This window comes from Lepisosteus platostomus, chromosome 4, assembly GCF_059453375.1.
Source record: "Lepisosteus platostomus isolate fLepPlt1 chromosome 4, fLepPlt1.hap1, whole genome shotgun sequence".
Classification (NCBI taxonomy): domain Eukaryota; kingdom Metazoa; phylum Chordata; class Actinopteri; order Semionotiformes; family Lepisosteidae; genus Lepisosteus; species Lepisosteus platostomus.
In genome coordinates this window covers 630,498-645,191 of record NC_142614.1, presented here as the reverse complement: position 1 = coordinate 645,191, position 14,694 = coordinate 630,498, and the positions used below count along the sequence as shown (strand labels likewise).

General features: G+C 47.9%; 1 protein-coding gene across 1 annotated transcript; it reads left to right on the top strand.

Moving 5' to 3' along the window:
- On the top strand, nucleotides 1-13,929 carry slc1a5 (solute carrier family 1 member 5). The gene is made up of 8 exons (XM_088627296.1): nucleotides 1-1,528; nucleotides 8,377-8,419; nucleotides 9,037-9,126; nucleotides 9,486-9,652; nucleotides 9,737-9,970; nucleotides 10,051-10,245; nucleotides 10,372-10,506; nucleotides 10,687-13,929. The coding sequence occupies exons 1-8, from the start codon at nucleotides 981-983 to the stop codon at nucleotides 10,916-10,918; spliced, it is 1,644 nt and encodes a 547-aa protein (XP_088483422.1). The 5' UTR covers nucleotides 1-980; the 3' UTR covers nucleotides 10,919-13,929.
- The last annotated feature ends 765 nt before the right edge of the window (nucleotides 13,930-14,694 follow it).

Genomic DNA, 14,694 nt, shown 5'->3' with positions numbered 1-14,694 from the left:
GAAATCGCTGCTGTGGAATTCTGCCCTCGAGTCGGGCGGCTTGGTCTAACAGTTCCGCGTTTCAGCAGCATGAATAATCGTCGGATAATAAAACAAATTTAAAAAGCACATTTTCCCAGTTTCCCTGACGTTTCGGCGAAGCATTCCTAGGAGGCTAGGAGACTACTAATCGTGTCACCGTTGACAGGCGATGCCGGGGACAAGGGCAGTGTAGCCCTTATTCACAGGGGGTACTCAGCCGCTACCGGCTGGCTGGACAGAGAGCAAGAGCTGCTGCTGAATTCACACTTCCGACTCGCTGAAGTTAAAGCAAACCCGGAGCCGCGTCGCACTGAGACGCCGAATTCATGCTCTCTGCGCGCCCTGGGTCTCCACGAAACTAGCAGAGGCGAATCTGTATGTTAGGGACGTATTAGCACCAAATATTATCCTCAATATTCAATATTCAAAATATAATATATTATATTCAAATATATTAATACGTTGCAATTATATATTTATACATTATGAAAATTCTGAAATCGAATTCTGAAAATGAAGTAGCCTGCCTATAAATAAATATTATACATACAGACTGTAAATGATATCCACAATCGGTTACATACTTAACATTTGTATTGGACAAATCTGCATATTTTCAATTTCAAAGAGTTGCTCTACGTCAGCGTCATTATTTCTCGTGTCTTCGTGTCGCTCCCAAACTGCCATTCAGCACGCGAGTCCCTGTGCATGAGATCCGCCCCTTTCCATTGCGAGTGGGCTGTTCCACAGCGTCGTGACGTCACGCATGATGCAAGAGTGGAAGGTATGTCTGTGTCTCCGCCGCGCGGCAGAGCTCTCACTCTGCCAGCGCGTACAGTTGGAGCCCGCTGTGTCTCACGAGCTCCAGTTCCCGGACCTGTCTTCTGTGTAGATCGGTTTTTATTTTCTGAACTTTTCTAGAATTTGTATCCCTTGGCTTGCTGGTTAAAAGTTAGCAGATGGCTGAAAAAACGGCGCTGGACGTAGACGCGAAACGCACCTCCAACGGGGAGGTGTACCAGGAGGAGGGGGTGGCCAACGGCGCGGAGGGGCACAGGGAGCCGGCCCGCACGGACACCGCGATGGACAGGGTCAGGCGCGCCGTCCTGGCCAACCTGATGGTGATCCTGACCGTAGCCGGGGTCATCGTCGGCGTCTTGATTGGCCTCGGGGTGAGGAACGCGGAACTGAGCCGGACCCAGATCATCTATTTCGGGTTCCCCGGCGAGCTGCTGATCCGCCTGCTCAAAATGATCATCATCCCCCTGGTCGTGTGCAGCCTGGTGTCCGGCGCCGCCAGCCTGGACCCCAAGGCCCTGGGCAAGCTGGGCGGCTGGGCGATGCTCTTCTTCCTGGCCACCACCTTGATCGCGTCAGCCATCGGGGTGGCCATGGCCTTCATCATCCAGCCGGGCAGCGTCACGGGAGCCAAGCCCAGGGTGGCCGGACTGGACGATGGGGTGCCCGAGTCCAAGGAGGTGGTGGACTCCTTCCTGGACCTGATCAGGTACGGGTCCCGCCGGCAGCGCCAGCCGGCTCGGTCCGCTCCGAGCGTCTCCTGGCAGGGCGACACGCTGTGTCTTCGCTCTTTTTCAACAACGTGTCCGCGTTTGCCTTTGTACCCCTGCGCGCGTCAGGCAAAGTTTGTGTTGCGTTGCGTCAGCCAAGTCTGAGCGCGCGTGCTGGGATAGCCTTCGCTCGCGCTGCTTCACCCGCGAGTCCGGTGTCATTCTGCCGGCCCGTGTCCGGGTGTGCTGCACGTACCGGGCGCCTCTTGTACACACAGGGACGTTAATGTAAAGGAAGACACTGTTCGTGCCTGTTCCTTCAAGCAGACTGACATGAAAACGTAATTAATCTCTTATCGCCTTGTTTTGTACTGCATTGTCCGCTGCATTAATCTTTTAAACAAGCCAAAGGACGTATAATAGCACGTTCTGTACAGTATTATAAATGATAATGATGTCATATCTCCTCATTGACGTATGAAGTATAGACGGTGTCTTATAGTAAGAAAGCAGTAAGAAAAAAAACAATTATTTAAACGAAAACATCTGTGGATCAGGGTACCCTTTGTATGATTTTATCTAGCATCATATTTCTACCTAATTTCTCAAAAATAGTAAATAAGAGTATTTAGGGGGGAAGACTTTGAACAATACGCATTTCTGAAGACTTCTGCGAGACCTTTCCGTTTCTCTGTGAACGAATAAGCAGATAAAATCACGCATCGCGATTACAGCTACTGTAGAAGCCTGTGCCGCTCTCGGCGTTGAACACGTGGAGCGTTAACAGCGGCTCGCGAGCCAGTGTCATGCCAACCACAAACCAGGAAGTGAAATTGCCAAAAATCCGGAGCGCTTCGGCCGACGCAGACGAAACATGTTTATTAAAACGGGAGACAAAAAGCAGCACATTCTGTTCTTTTTGGCCCGAAGTCTGCCTGTGTACTTGGAGTGAGATCTGTGAGAGCTATGTAATTCAGTTTGGAGTTGGAGCGTAACAATTAACGACGCCAAAAATGAACAGCCAAGTTATCCCGGGTAAATTTTATCTGATAATCTGAATAACTAGAATAATTTACAGCGGTTTATACAGAAAACGACAACTGCAGTATATAATATCACTAATAGATTTATTCATTTTGATTACATGTAAAACAGATGCTGTGAAAGTATTTGCTGGGGAGAATGGTAATATTCCTGCTTGTTTTCTCCTGGTAGTACAGCAGACCTTCATCCAGGGAAGAGTTCTTGAGGGCACAGATCTGTTTGTGTACTGATGTGGGTGTGTGGGGGGTTACTACAAGATGTGCCTGAACATTTCTTGGTGAAAGACAAGACATGAAATATCAATTCGGTTGTCATTGAACTAGTGTGCGACAACATCCAGTGGAGCAGACGCTAACCCAAGCAAGGGGCCTGATGTAGACGGACTGTGATATAGGAATCTGATGTTCTGGTAATGAAGCTATTTTTTCCTTTTTGGGGGGTGGGGTTACTGCCTTTTATCAAAAAAAGCAAAAAGCTGCTGATGTATCTATCGTGTGGAGGGCGGGGCCAGAGGAGCCAGCGGCTGCTTTACCTGAAGCCCTGTTCCAGCGGCCGGCGGCGCCCAGCACGACTCCGCGTCCTTTAGCCACTGGACAAGCGCTCTGCAGGTCCGAGTGGAACACGGTCGGTGTGAGACTGACAGAACACAGGGGCTGGACAATCCAGCTGTGAGAGTACTCTGCCTTTCTCCTCCCACCGGTAGTCGTGACTGACTGCTGCACACAGCTGGAGCTTTGTAGTTTATCTGGCTCCCAGCACCCTTCACACCTCCAGCATCTGGAACTACAGACAGTTCCAGGTGTTATACGGCCGCTGTAAACAGGCACCCTTTGCCTTGCAATGGAAGACCACATTGTTATTATCCTACACCGAATGAGTGCCTCAGTCTTTCCTGAGTGTCTGCCAGCTGACGTCTGGGGCTGAACGGAATGTCCTGCACTGACTGGTCCTTCTTATACTCTTGAACAGGGAAGATTCTGGGGATACAAATGTATCAAAAAAGAGTCCAACTGAACAGTGAAACGCAGACGGAGGAAGTACGTTTAAAACGGAGAACAGGAGGCACTTCCTTACACAAAGGGTGGTGGGAGTGTGGAACAGGCTGCCCAGCCATGTTGTGGAAGTGGGTGCTTTAGCTTCCTTCAAGAAGCAGCTGGATGAGACCCTGGGATAAATAAGCTACAGGCTACCAGTTGGGCTCGATGGGCCGAATGGCTCCTTCTTGTTCTAACTGCTCTTTTGTGCTTTTGTTGTTCTGAATCAGTGCATCACATGTAAGGCCACCTTCATCCAAATGGCCAATGTGCTGATTGCACCCACGAGTATTATTAGTATTATTATTAGTATTATTCCTGTCACCTTTTGTGTTGGGTTATGAAATGTTTATGAGACAGGTGCCTTTTGCAAAAAACAATCTGCATCTTTACTGTAAAAATGTGAATAAGATATACACACAGCCTCAAGCTGTCAACCTGGTGACATTGCCTCTGTTGAGCTCTTCAGAATATTCCGTCTGAGGAATCTGCTCTTCCTGCCAACTCTGGAATTTAAAGTTTCTTTAAAGGTAAAAAGTCATGTTGAGCAGTTGAAAGGAACAAATACTAAGCTGCCAGCAGTTGCATTTTCTTATCGCTAAACAGTCTTCAAGCTTTTAGCTTTATGGGATTTGATAACCTAAGGCAATCAAGCACTGTAAACATTGGGAAACTCCTCAGCCCTCAGATCCTGTATGTTCTCCCTTCAGGCAAACAAGAGACTGAAAACCGAAAAAACACCCCTGACACTAAAGAAAACACTGTCTGTGCTCACCTAACACATCCTCTCCTGGCGGTTCATTTGTATCTGTGGTGACATCAGGGTCCTCCAACACCATTTTGTAAAATAGTGCAAGTATTACTTTTGCTTCATAATATGAAAGGGAGGATTGAAAAGGGGGGGGTGTGATTATGTGTAATGTGGAAGTTACTACTCCGTTGGGCCCCTGAGCAAGGCCCTTAACCACAACTGCTCAAGGGGTGCTGTATAAATGGCTGACCCTGCGCTCTGACCCCAAGCTTCTCTCTCCCTGTCTGTGTGTCTCATGGAGAGCAAGCTGGGGTATGCAAAAAAGACAAATTCCTAATGCAAGAAATTGTATATGGCCAATAAAGTGGCCTTATCTTATGTGGACATGGGCGCCACAATAACATGGCTGGTCCCGAGAGTGAGAGCAGTGTCGCAGGTGTGAGTGGTGCTGCCCGGGTTCTGCTCGCTCTGTGTGGGGGGGGTATACAAGGTTGTTTTAGCTGCTCTGGAGTCGTCTCTTCCTTACAGAATCGCAGCATGTTGGAACAGGTCTCATTGCCTTGTCTGTATCCTGTGGGATTTTCTTAAATTTGGGTCCATAAAAAAACTTCCTGAGCCCTGAACTAGAATACCCTGTAAATTATACAGGAATCAGTTTGGACTTGATATTGTCTAAGAAACACTGAAACTGGCAGAGCTTGTTTCCTAGATGGTTTCAGAGTGTCGGATATCAGCTTCATATTCCCTGACAAGGAGACTACAGAAACCTCTCTTACTAAATTTTATCAACCCACTGCCTATTTGTACCTCGGCAGTGGCAGTGTGTGTCAACATCAAGTCCTTCTAGAATCAGAAGCATGTTAGTTTGGTATTCAAATCACTTTTGCAGAAAATGTCCACTTTCACTGTCTTCTCAGTTCAGAAATTTACCTAAAGTATACATTCACTCACAGCTCAGTAAAAAGCAGTCATCAGGAGAAAAGCCTCCGGAGGTTTAAGTTCCTAGCCAGGAGGCCCTCACAGAGGTGAATCATGGCTCAGTCGAATGGTGCGCTGGGGTAAGTACTGTACACAACAGCCGTCTTGGACCCCAGCCCCACAAACAGCTTATCCACCATCACGTATTCTGCTGACCACAATGAAGATTGGAAAGATGTGCTCAGCTGAGTGCTAGGTGCGTTTGTTTAGCCTGATAAAGGGTAGCAGGACTGTGACTTCATTTGACCCATAGAAAAGCAGATTTAGGCATTCTGCCAAGAAGAAAACAGACCACAACTAATGTCTCCTTCAGCATTTTCTTGAGTTGAAAGGTGTTGCTCAGAGCAGCAGAACAGAAGTCGATAACCTACTAGAAGGAAAAGGGATTCCTGGGTAATATGTTGAGGTTTAGGCAACTAGTCACATGCTGAGAAACAGGTGCACTTCCTCTTGGACATGAAACCTGTACTGTTCTAGTCATATGATCGTGCTCTGTGCCCCTTGTTTGTGGCTGCAGCAGACCAGCACTTCTTGGCCAGTGAGGCTGTTTGTCTGAGGTCTGCTGCAGGTGACCATAACCTTACTCTGCTGTTAATGTTCAGCTGGAAACTGAGGACTGAAACCAGGAGGTGAAGTAGAGCTGAGGTTTGGGGTATCTGCCAGGGCTGCTGTTCTGTTGTGGAAAACAGATTAAAATATAGTCAAAGAGTCTTGGAGACTTCCTGGGGAAGTTGTGGGAACTTGCTATTTTCCCAGGAAAGAAAACAATGACAGTAACTGAAAATGAAATAATTTGTGGTTGCAGGAGAAAGACAACGGGCAATTAAAGGATGTTTGTCAGTTGGTCTGCAGACCCTTCTCATCCTCACAGAGTGATTGTTGGTGTGAACAGTAAGCCTGGTGAAGGTCTCATCGCTGCTCTTTAGAAACAGAATCCAGCTCTTACACACAGCCCCTGCTTGTGCTTTCATGCTTCGTCGAGTTTTCAGGTGCAGATCTGAGCGATTTCAAATCGTACTGCTGTGTGTGTTAAAGAATAATGTCAAAGTGTCGCTACCCAGTGTGAAGAGGAAGCTGAGTGCGTCTCGACCACTGTGACAGCTCCACGCGACTCTCGCTCCCTCACACCAGCTCACGGCTGAAGTGACGCCAAGTGCTCTCGGTCTCTCGGTAGGAAGGCTGCTCGAGTCACACACAGCTGTGTGCACAAATGATAAATTACACAAAGCTGTGCTCTAGAGCGCAATATGTTTCTTGGGTATGAACAACAAGGAAGTGTCTGCACAGACGTAGTAATGATACCGGCATGTCTTTTCCCTGGAGCACAGCTATAATGCGTTTGAATCGGACAGTCTTAGTTACTGCTTGATATTCTTAACTTGGATCAAATTTCCCTTGGTCTGGACAGAAGAGATTTGTTTCCTTTACCCTGTACGTGACAATTCCCTGGGAACTGGCTTTATTCTAGTTGCTCTTCTTTGAATCTTTACTAAGGCTAGAATATCCTTTGTGCTTCACAATATTCTACTTGGCAACACGAGGTGCTGGGAGAGGTCGTACTAGTGTTTTGTAAAGATGAGGTGGAAGTTCCCTTGGTTTGAATTCCACATGGTTTTCTATGTACCCAAGATTTCGGTTTGCTTTATTGCTTCTTCACTTTATCTGGACAAGCAGAATATACATAAACATCCAGATCTCCTTTCCTACTGAGGGGTTTCGCAACCTTTTTCAGAGCTCTGCCCTGGACATTGGCATGTCCTCAGGCTTCTAAATGTAGACGCGTTTAGCATTTTGCAGACATGACACAGCACATCCTCCGAGAGGCATCAGCCACTCTTTCCAGGGATATATTTAGCGAGCCTCCAGGAAGGGGCGCTCACAGCGCCTCCGAATGCGCCTGGTCACAGCCAGGCTGGGGCAGCGACCCAGAGACGTGCTGTTAGACAGGGACATGCATTCCTCACCCACTGAGGAGTGTTCTTCCACCAAAAGACAGGAGAATTTAATTTTAAATTTGGTCTTGCATTCCAAGGATTATAGTACTTAGTAACCATTTAAGTGCAGTACATTACACCAGCTTCTCATGTCTACTGTCTCCTCGTGTGCCTGGAGTGCACACCTAGGGCAGCGGGTTGCCAAGGCAAAAGGCAACACATGGCCCCTGCAGCAGGGTTCGGTTACCAAGGAAACTTCACGGGCTGAGCACAGCGCTGTCACCCTTGTGCGCTTGTGGCAGAGTAATAAACCCTTTAATTATTAATTACTTAAAACATCTTCTGGTTAGCAACTTTGCGAAAGGAGACTAGATTTAATAATTGTGTGATTTCTAATGGTATATTAAAAAATAACAGTGGATTTACAATTTTCAGGTTAAGACTGTTGAGGTATGTTACACAACAAGGCAGAAGAACAGTGCATGTAGAGCAAAGTACAACAAGCTCTGACAGTGAGGAGCAAAGAACTCAATAAATATTTAGGTCAGGCTGAGGTGGGGTGGGGCAGGATGGATTCTGCTGTGTTTTTGTGTTAATCCCATATTACTGTAAATCCCTCCGGAGGCAGGGGCTTGCCAGGTTTGAGCTGGTCTCGTTATGAATTTCAGCACAATCCGGGGCACAGACAGCATCCTGAGCTAAAACAGCCTGAGGTAAACAACAGTGTGGAGCCCTGTTACATCACACAGAGCAGACCCAGAGCGGAAAGGAGCGGGCTCAAACACCATCATCGACTTGCTCAGCCTCCTGAGCACTGTAGGGCCTTATGCAAGTGCTCGTGTAGTGGGATGATACATTTAAAAACACAAGGACACATTGGTGTATTAAAGGCAGTGCAGAGCTGGGTAGGCATTTAAATATGCAATCTGGTGCCTGGTAGATCAACATTTGGGATTGTGGGGAAAGCTCCCAGGAGCACCTGGAGAGTTTCAGCATGAGTTTGTTGTCAGAGCTGCAGATCTGCTCCTTATTTTAGGTACCAAAAGAAGACTGAAGCACTGGGAGCAGAGAGCACTGGGTAATGACTTGTTCTTGTTTCTTCACAGGAACATCTTTCCCTCCAACTTGGTGGCTGCAGCATTCCAGTCAGTAAGTGTGAATTCTCCTGCCTGAGTCAGAAAGATCTGTGAAGGGGACTGTGCCAGTGAGACAACCTTGCGTTTCCACAGCAATGTCACTCTACACTCTCTAGCCAAAATATTAGGAACAGTCTCTCAGTCGCAAGTGACTGGTTTGCAGAGTGAAAAACAGAGCGTTTCTGCATTCCCAGAAACATGCCACTGAATGTAGGTGGAGCTGGTGGGACGGGCAGGTAGTCCCACACACTACTGCTCCCCATTACGACCTGAACTGAGGGCAATTCTGGAAGCACGAGGGATGGCAGTGGGCTTGAGATGTTCTCTAAGAGCTTTGTGAGACACCTGCCTTGTCCTGGTCTAATAGTTCCTACTGCTTGCAGGGGCCCAGCTATTGTTCTGTGCTCGTTCCTAATAATTTGTCCAGCAAGTGTATTATATTACACTAGCTAATGTCTCTACTGCCATAGTGCACAGGTCCAGAATCTCGAGCACTGTAGTGTGGAAGGGAAGACAAAGCTGTGGGCTGTGCTGGGGGGTGGAGTGGTCACGGAACACTGCGGCTCTCTGGCAGGGTTCTGCCCGACTCTAGTTCTTGCTGGTAATCCGTGTGTCTGTATTCTCTTCCAGTACACTACGAGCTACAAGCTGGTCAACATGACGAAGAACATAACAGACGAAACAGGGGTGTATCTGAACTCTACCATCGTTGTGGAGAAGGTAAGGACAGTCATTGTGTCTCTGCCTGTCACTTCTTTTCTTCTTAGGGACTTATTCTAAAAAAGGATATTTCTGAAAAAAATACAGATCTTTGGGTTTTTTATTATCCTGTCTTGAGTGATGGCTTCCTGAAAAGGGCTTGGTAGTTCTGAAAACTTTATCCCAGATAACTAGGAACAGAAAAGTATTGGCCATGTGTTGATATCCTGGTGGAATGGTTCACAGTCATCTTCATCTAAACATTTGACTTTTACTGGGACAATTGGCCCAAACACAATTCTAAGCTGCCATTAGCCAGCTGTGATGGGGATTCTCTGAGCAGGAGTGTACAACTGAAGGCTTGGTCTTGTCTTGTGTAGGTGCCCTTTGGCATTGACGCAGATGGAATGAACATCCTGGGCCTGGTGGTGTTCGCCATTGTGTTTGGCGTGGCGCTACGCAAGCTTGGTGAAGAGGGCGAGATCCTCATCAAGTTCTTCAACTCCTTCAATGAGGCCACCATGATCCTGGTGTCCTGGATCATGTGGTGAGTGTGAGTCTCTCTGCCTCCGCCCAGGTCTCTCTCTGTCAGGTGTGTCTCTAACCCGGTGCTGTGCTCTGTGGTGTGCAGGTACGCCCCGTTTGGTATCATGTTCCTAGTGGCAGCGAAGATCGTGGAGATGGAGGATGTGGCCACTCTGTTCACCAGCCTGGGGAAGTACATCTGCTGCTGCATTGTGGGCCATATCATCCATGGCCTGGTGGTGCTTCCCCTCATCTACTTCGTCTTCACCCGGAAGAACCCCTTCACCTTCCTATGGGGCATTGTTACTGCGCTTGCCACAGCTTTCGGCACGTCCTCCAGGTAGCCCCTCTCCGCCCGGCTCTGGCCTCTTTCTCTCTCTTCCTGCGACCTGTCTCACCCAGCCTGTCTGCTGCCCACAGCTCTGCCACACTGCCGCTGATGATGAAGTGCGTGGAGGAGAAGAACGGCGTGTCGAAGCACATCAGCCGCTTCATCCTGCCCATCGGGGCCACGGTCAACATGGATGGGGCCGCCCTGTTCCAGTGCGTGGCTGCCGTCTTCATCGCCCAGCTCAACGACTACCCGCTCAACTTCATCCAGGTCATCACGATCCTGTAAGTCAGAAAGCGAGCGCGCCGTCTTCTCCAGAGGCAGCGCTACTGCTCCTCGGCGCCTCTAAGAGACAGGTGGCCTTCTCGAGGGATGAAACAAGATGCTGACTGCTCTGTTTGTCTTGGAAGGGTCACAGCCACAGCGTCCAGTGTCGGCGCAGCGGGGATTCCAGCAGGGGGCGTCCTGACTCTTGCCATCATCCTGGAGGCCGTGGGCCTGCCCACAAACGACATCTCCCTCGTCCTGGCAGTGGATTGGCTAGTGTAAGTGTGGAGTGCATCTTGGGGAGGGCAGGCTTCTGGAGAGCCATCGTGCTGCAGGTTTCATAGGGGGCACAGATTCCTCCAGATGCAGTAGCTTGTTTGAGATGACCTAGCTGTGAGATCTCTCAGCCCTTGTCCAATGAGTAAGAGTGGATTTTGTCTCTTTTACCACCCCTGCAGTGACCGGACCTGCACTGTCATCAACGTGGAGGGCGATGCCTTTGGGGCGGGGCTTCTGCAGTTCTCTGTGGACCGAAATGCCCAGAAGAGTGCGGGGGCAGAGCTAACAGAGGTCAAGCTGGGGGATGACCTCCCCCTCAAGGAGGAGGGCACGCCCCTCATCAAGAAGGCCGAGGAGGTGCTGGCAGACAGCGATGTCTCCAGAACGTGCGAGAAGGAGTCCGTCATGTGAGCCGGCCTCATTTAAAAAACACTACCTTCACCTCGGCGGCAGTGGCTCACAGAAGAAGAACAAACTGCCAGCTGATGAGATTTTGCGAAGTGTCAATATTTTTAAGAACCCAGAAATGTCAAGAGCCGTCAGTGATGTTGATTCAGTCTCGCCCCTCCCCTCTGGCCGTGGGTTTTTAAGGGTATTAGATATATGGGTCATCCTCCATCTTATGTCATCATCTTTTTTTATTTATTTTTATTTATTTTTTTAGGAAATTACAGAAGGCACATTCTAAATTTTCTTTTTGCAAACAGTTCCCATTTCTCTGAAGAGCATATTGGTCTGGAAGAATGCTGCCAGTAATCAAGGATTGATGTTTTCTGACAATTAGCCAGTGAGCTGTTCTGTTGTTGAAATCTTTCTCCTGGTGAATGACTTGATTTATTGTATTGTAAGTTGGTGAACTTGGGTGAAAAGGATTTCTGTCTCTTTTTGTACTTTTACCACAACCCAACGTGGGAGACATGCTGCTCCTAGTCCTTGGGTTTTCAAACGCACCAGAAGAGCCAAGACTACACTGCAGGAGAATCTGCCTCTAAGAGGCTTTACTAGGTTAGGACAACTCCGGTGCTCAGAAGCAGCCAACATGAAGAGAAAACTGAAATGCCGGATGACTCAGCTTGTGGAACTTCCAATCCACTCCGTTTTTGCTACCACAGGCCTTCTGATCTTTCTGTTGATAATTATTAGGAACAGTTAAGGAGCTGGTTGTATCAGTAGTTCAGCAGAGCAAATGGGCCAGCCCGAAAGTCCAGCAGTTCTGTTTAAAGGCGACAGAGACAGTGGAGGAAAAACAAGACTGGGGAGCTCTCGGACTCGGGAGAGTCGCTGAACTCTCTTGACTCGGATGTTATCGGTTTTGTGACTAATCCTCTTTTCCAGGGTGAAGTACAGAGTGAACATGCTCTCGTAGAATATTTCTAATCTGAGGGACAGATAGTGCGTGAGCTTGTGGATAGTGGGACAGGTCTGGATTCCTAAATGTTGCAGCTCAGCTGGTGGGCCCACAAGAACCTGTAGCGTTACCCTTAAGGCACCGACACTGTTCTCTCCGCTGTTGGCATCCTGACAGCTTCTCCCCTGGTCCAGGAATCGGGGCTTTCCGTGCCCACCTGCTAGCACAGGTCAGCTCCACTGTGGGAGACGTCATGGCAATAATTCTAAAGTCACATTTTCTTTCAAAAACATCAAGTTTAACCATGTATTGTCAGAACGCTGCTGGTGTGCTACTGGTGGCAGGATAGATTCTAATTCTGTGTGGGACGGACGCGCAGCAGCTGTATTCTGCCCAGTGCGCTGCTGTGTGTCGGCACTGTGAGATCTGTGCTGGTCTGGCTCACCAGGGACAGCTGCTTAAAGTCTCCCTTTCCATTGGCTGCCCTGGTGAAGCAGAGATCAGTGCAGATTTTGAGTGAAGATTTCTGTAACGTGTTTCCTCTTGCTGTGTACAGTAGTTAATAAGTCATAAACAATCTACAGTTAAAACAAATTCAGATGTCAACAATGGAGAAAACGGTTTCTGATGCAACATTATTCGAAGCCTTTTTCAAGGCCAAAGGTCCTTACAAATTATTTCTGCTGGATTATGTTAAACTTACGAACTGTTTCTGGTATTTATATAGATCTTTTTGTTCTATGGCCAGTGATACTGCCATGTGTGTTCATCCACATCGGTTACATTTAATCATGTTTTTTATCGGATTCTGTACATACAGTTGCTTATCCTTAGAATTAGCTTTTTCCCTGTGAAGCTGCTTTGTCTTGTCCGCGGTGGGGCTGTGGTGTCTTGCTGGTGTGCCGCAGGGCCGGGGGTAGAGGAAACCCAAATACAAGCTCGGGACGAACAAGGCCAGAGCGCCGTCTGTCTGCCATCAGCGTGGGCTGAAGCCGAGAGGACGACGGGCGTTGACACCCAGAAACGGACCAAATCGCTGTGCAGTGGGAGTCATATCTGTCCCTCTGGGGGAAGGCCTGGAGCTTGGTGTTCGACTGCTGGGCCCAGCTGGGCCGAGGGGCTTCCAGTCTGTCCTCCCCCCCCCGGGTGCAAACGGATTCCCTTGGTCTCGTTACTGACATGACTGGACATTAAATATTTTTATTTCGGGTCGTTCAGTTGATTTGAGCGACCATGTCTGAGGTGTGTGTGAGGCTCGGACACAGCCCAGTTCGATGGGGGATCCCAGCAGCTCCCGTTTCCTGGGGTCTCATTTCCCTGGAGCGTCTTTGTATTCCTGCTGCTTTTCTGTTCAGCTGTCGGCTTTTCCCAATGCTCCAGTCTCCCCCATGGACAAGGGTGTAACGAGCCCCCTGTGTCAGCTCAAGAACTCCAGGGAGGCTGTAACCCTCTCTTAATGTCTGCACAAACATGCTCTGTCCTGTAAATGTATTTCTTCAGTGTTGCCTATCAGAGCTCTCCTGGCCTGACGGGAACTCGACCGCCAGGGGCTGCAGCAGAGCCGAGCGGCCGGGAGTCTCAGATTCCGCTGCTCCAGCACAGAGCTTCCCTCAGTCATCATCGGTCTGTTTTCATCAGACACCTTTCTTTCTAGATGTTAATTTAAACATGATGGCAGTCCAGCAAAGCTGTTCTTAAAAAAAAAAAAAAAAAAAAGATACCTTAAAAGAAAGATTATCTGTGGCTTTAATAAGTGTTATGTGTATTTTGTGAAAGCCATAAAAGAGGTATATATGTTTTGTAAGATTATATACATACCAATGCGCATATATACAGTATACGTGTAGTCTGTGTGAATATGGAAGTAAGTGGATGTATTTCTGAAATGGAAAGTTGAGGTACTGTAATACAAACGGCTGTAATTCTGGTGAGTGAGGGGAATGCTTATGGGGACGCACTGTGTCTCATCTGTCTTTTCCATTCTGTCATGTTCTGCTGTCAATTATTTTTTTTTTTTAGTAAATTGAGCAAGTGGCCAATGTATGTAAATAATAAAGTTTTTATTGGTGCAAGACTCATATTGTTCCTCTGCCATCTTTTATTTAACTGTTTTGAGATTCCAGTTGGAGCATTAAAGAGCTTATTTGCAATGAGATGTAACAGCACATTATACAAGCTTTGCAAAAAAGGGCAAGTTAGATATAGGATGTAAATTGTTTAGGGTGTCCAGAACCATGTTTGGTTTTTCAGGCTCAGGGGGTCACTGCAGCTATTTTAAAGGTTGTTCGTACCATTCCAGAGCTCAAGCAGTCATTCATGACATCAGGGTGGTAGGGCAGAGAGCTGGAAATTTGAAATAAGAAAGAAGGAATGGGATCTAGTAAACGTCGAGTTTCATACACATTACTAATGCTAAATGTATTATCTTTAAAAAAAAGCTGAGCATTGTATGTCTCAGATCACACCGCACAGAGGAAGAGAAAGTTAAACTTGTCTGAATAAAAGACAGATGAAGGGTTAATAGAAAAAGCACTGCGTTTTCTCTTCTTTGATCTTTTACTGCCACTACCAGATTTTTATTACAGAAAAGCAACACAGAAGATGTCCCCTTTAAAGCGGTGCTGGCAGTGTGGATATTCAGGGCGCTTTGCGGGCCGAAGCCGCCAGCAGTCTGACGGTGAGCAGTCATACACGTCGACACAGACGCTGCTTCTTTCGAGCTGTTCGAGCTCCTCCTGCTGGCCGTATGTCGCAACTGCCCCCAAAGTGGGACGTGGGTTTCTACGAACAGTGAGGTTGTTCATTTAAATGGACGATATGTCCAAATTGCGCCCTGAAA

What these genes read in the sequence shown, in the direction of transcription:
- slc1a5 (XM_088627296.1), top strand. Translation starts at nt 981, where the DNA reads ATGGCTGAAAAAACGGCGCTGGACGTAGACGCGAAACGCACCTCCAAC. An exon ending in TCCTTCCTGGACCTGATCAG is followed by an intron (nt 1,529 to 8,376) that starts GTACGGGTCCCG and finishes GTTTCTTCACAG; the next exon opens with GAACATCTTTCCCTCCAACT. An exon ending in CTACCATCGTTGTGGAGAAG is followed by an intron (nt 9,127 to 9,485) that starts GTAAGGACAGTC and finishes TGTCTTGTGTAG; the next exon opens with GTGCCCTTTGGCATTGACGC.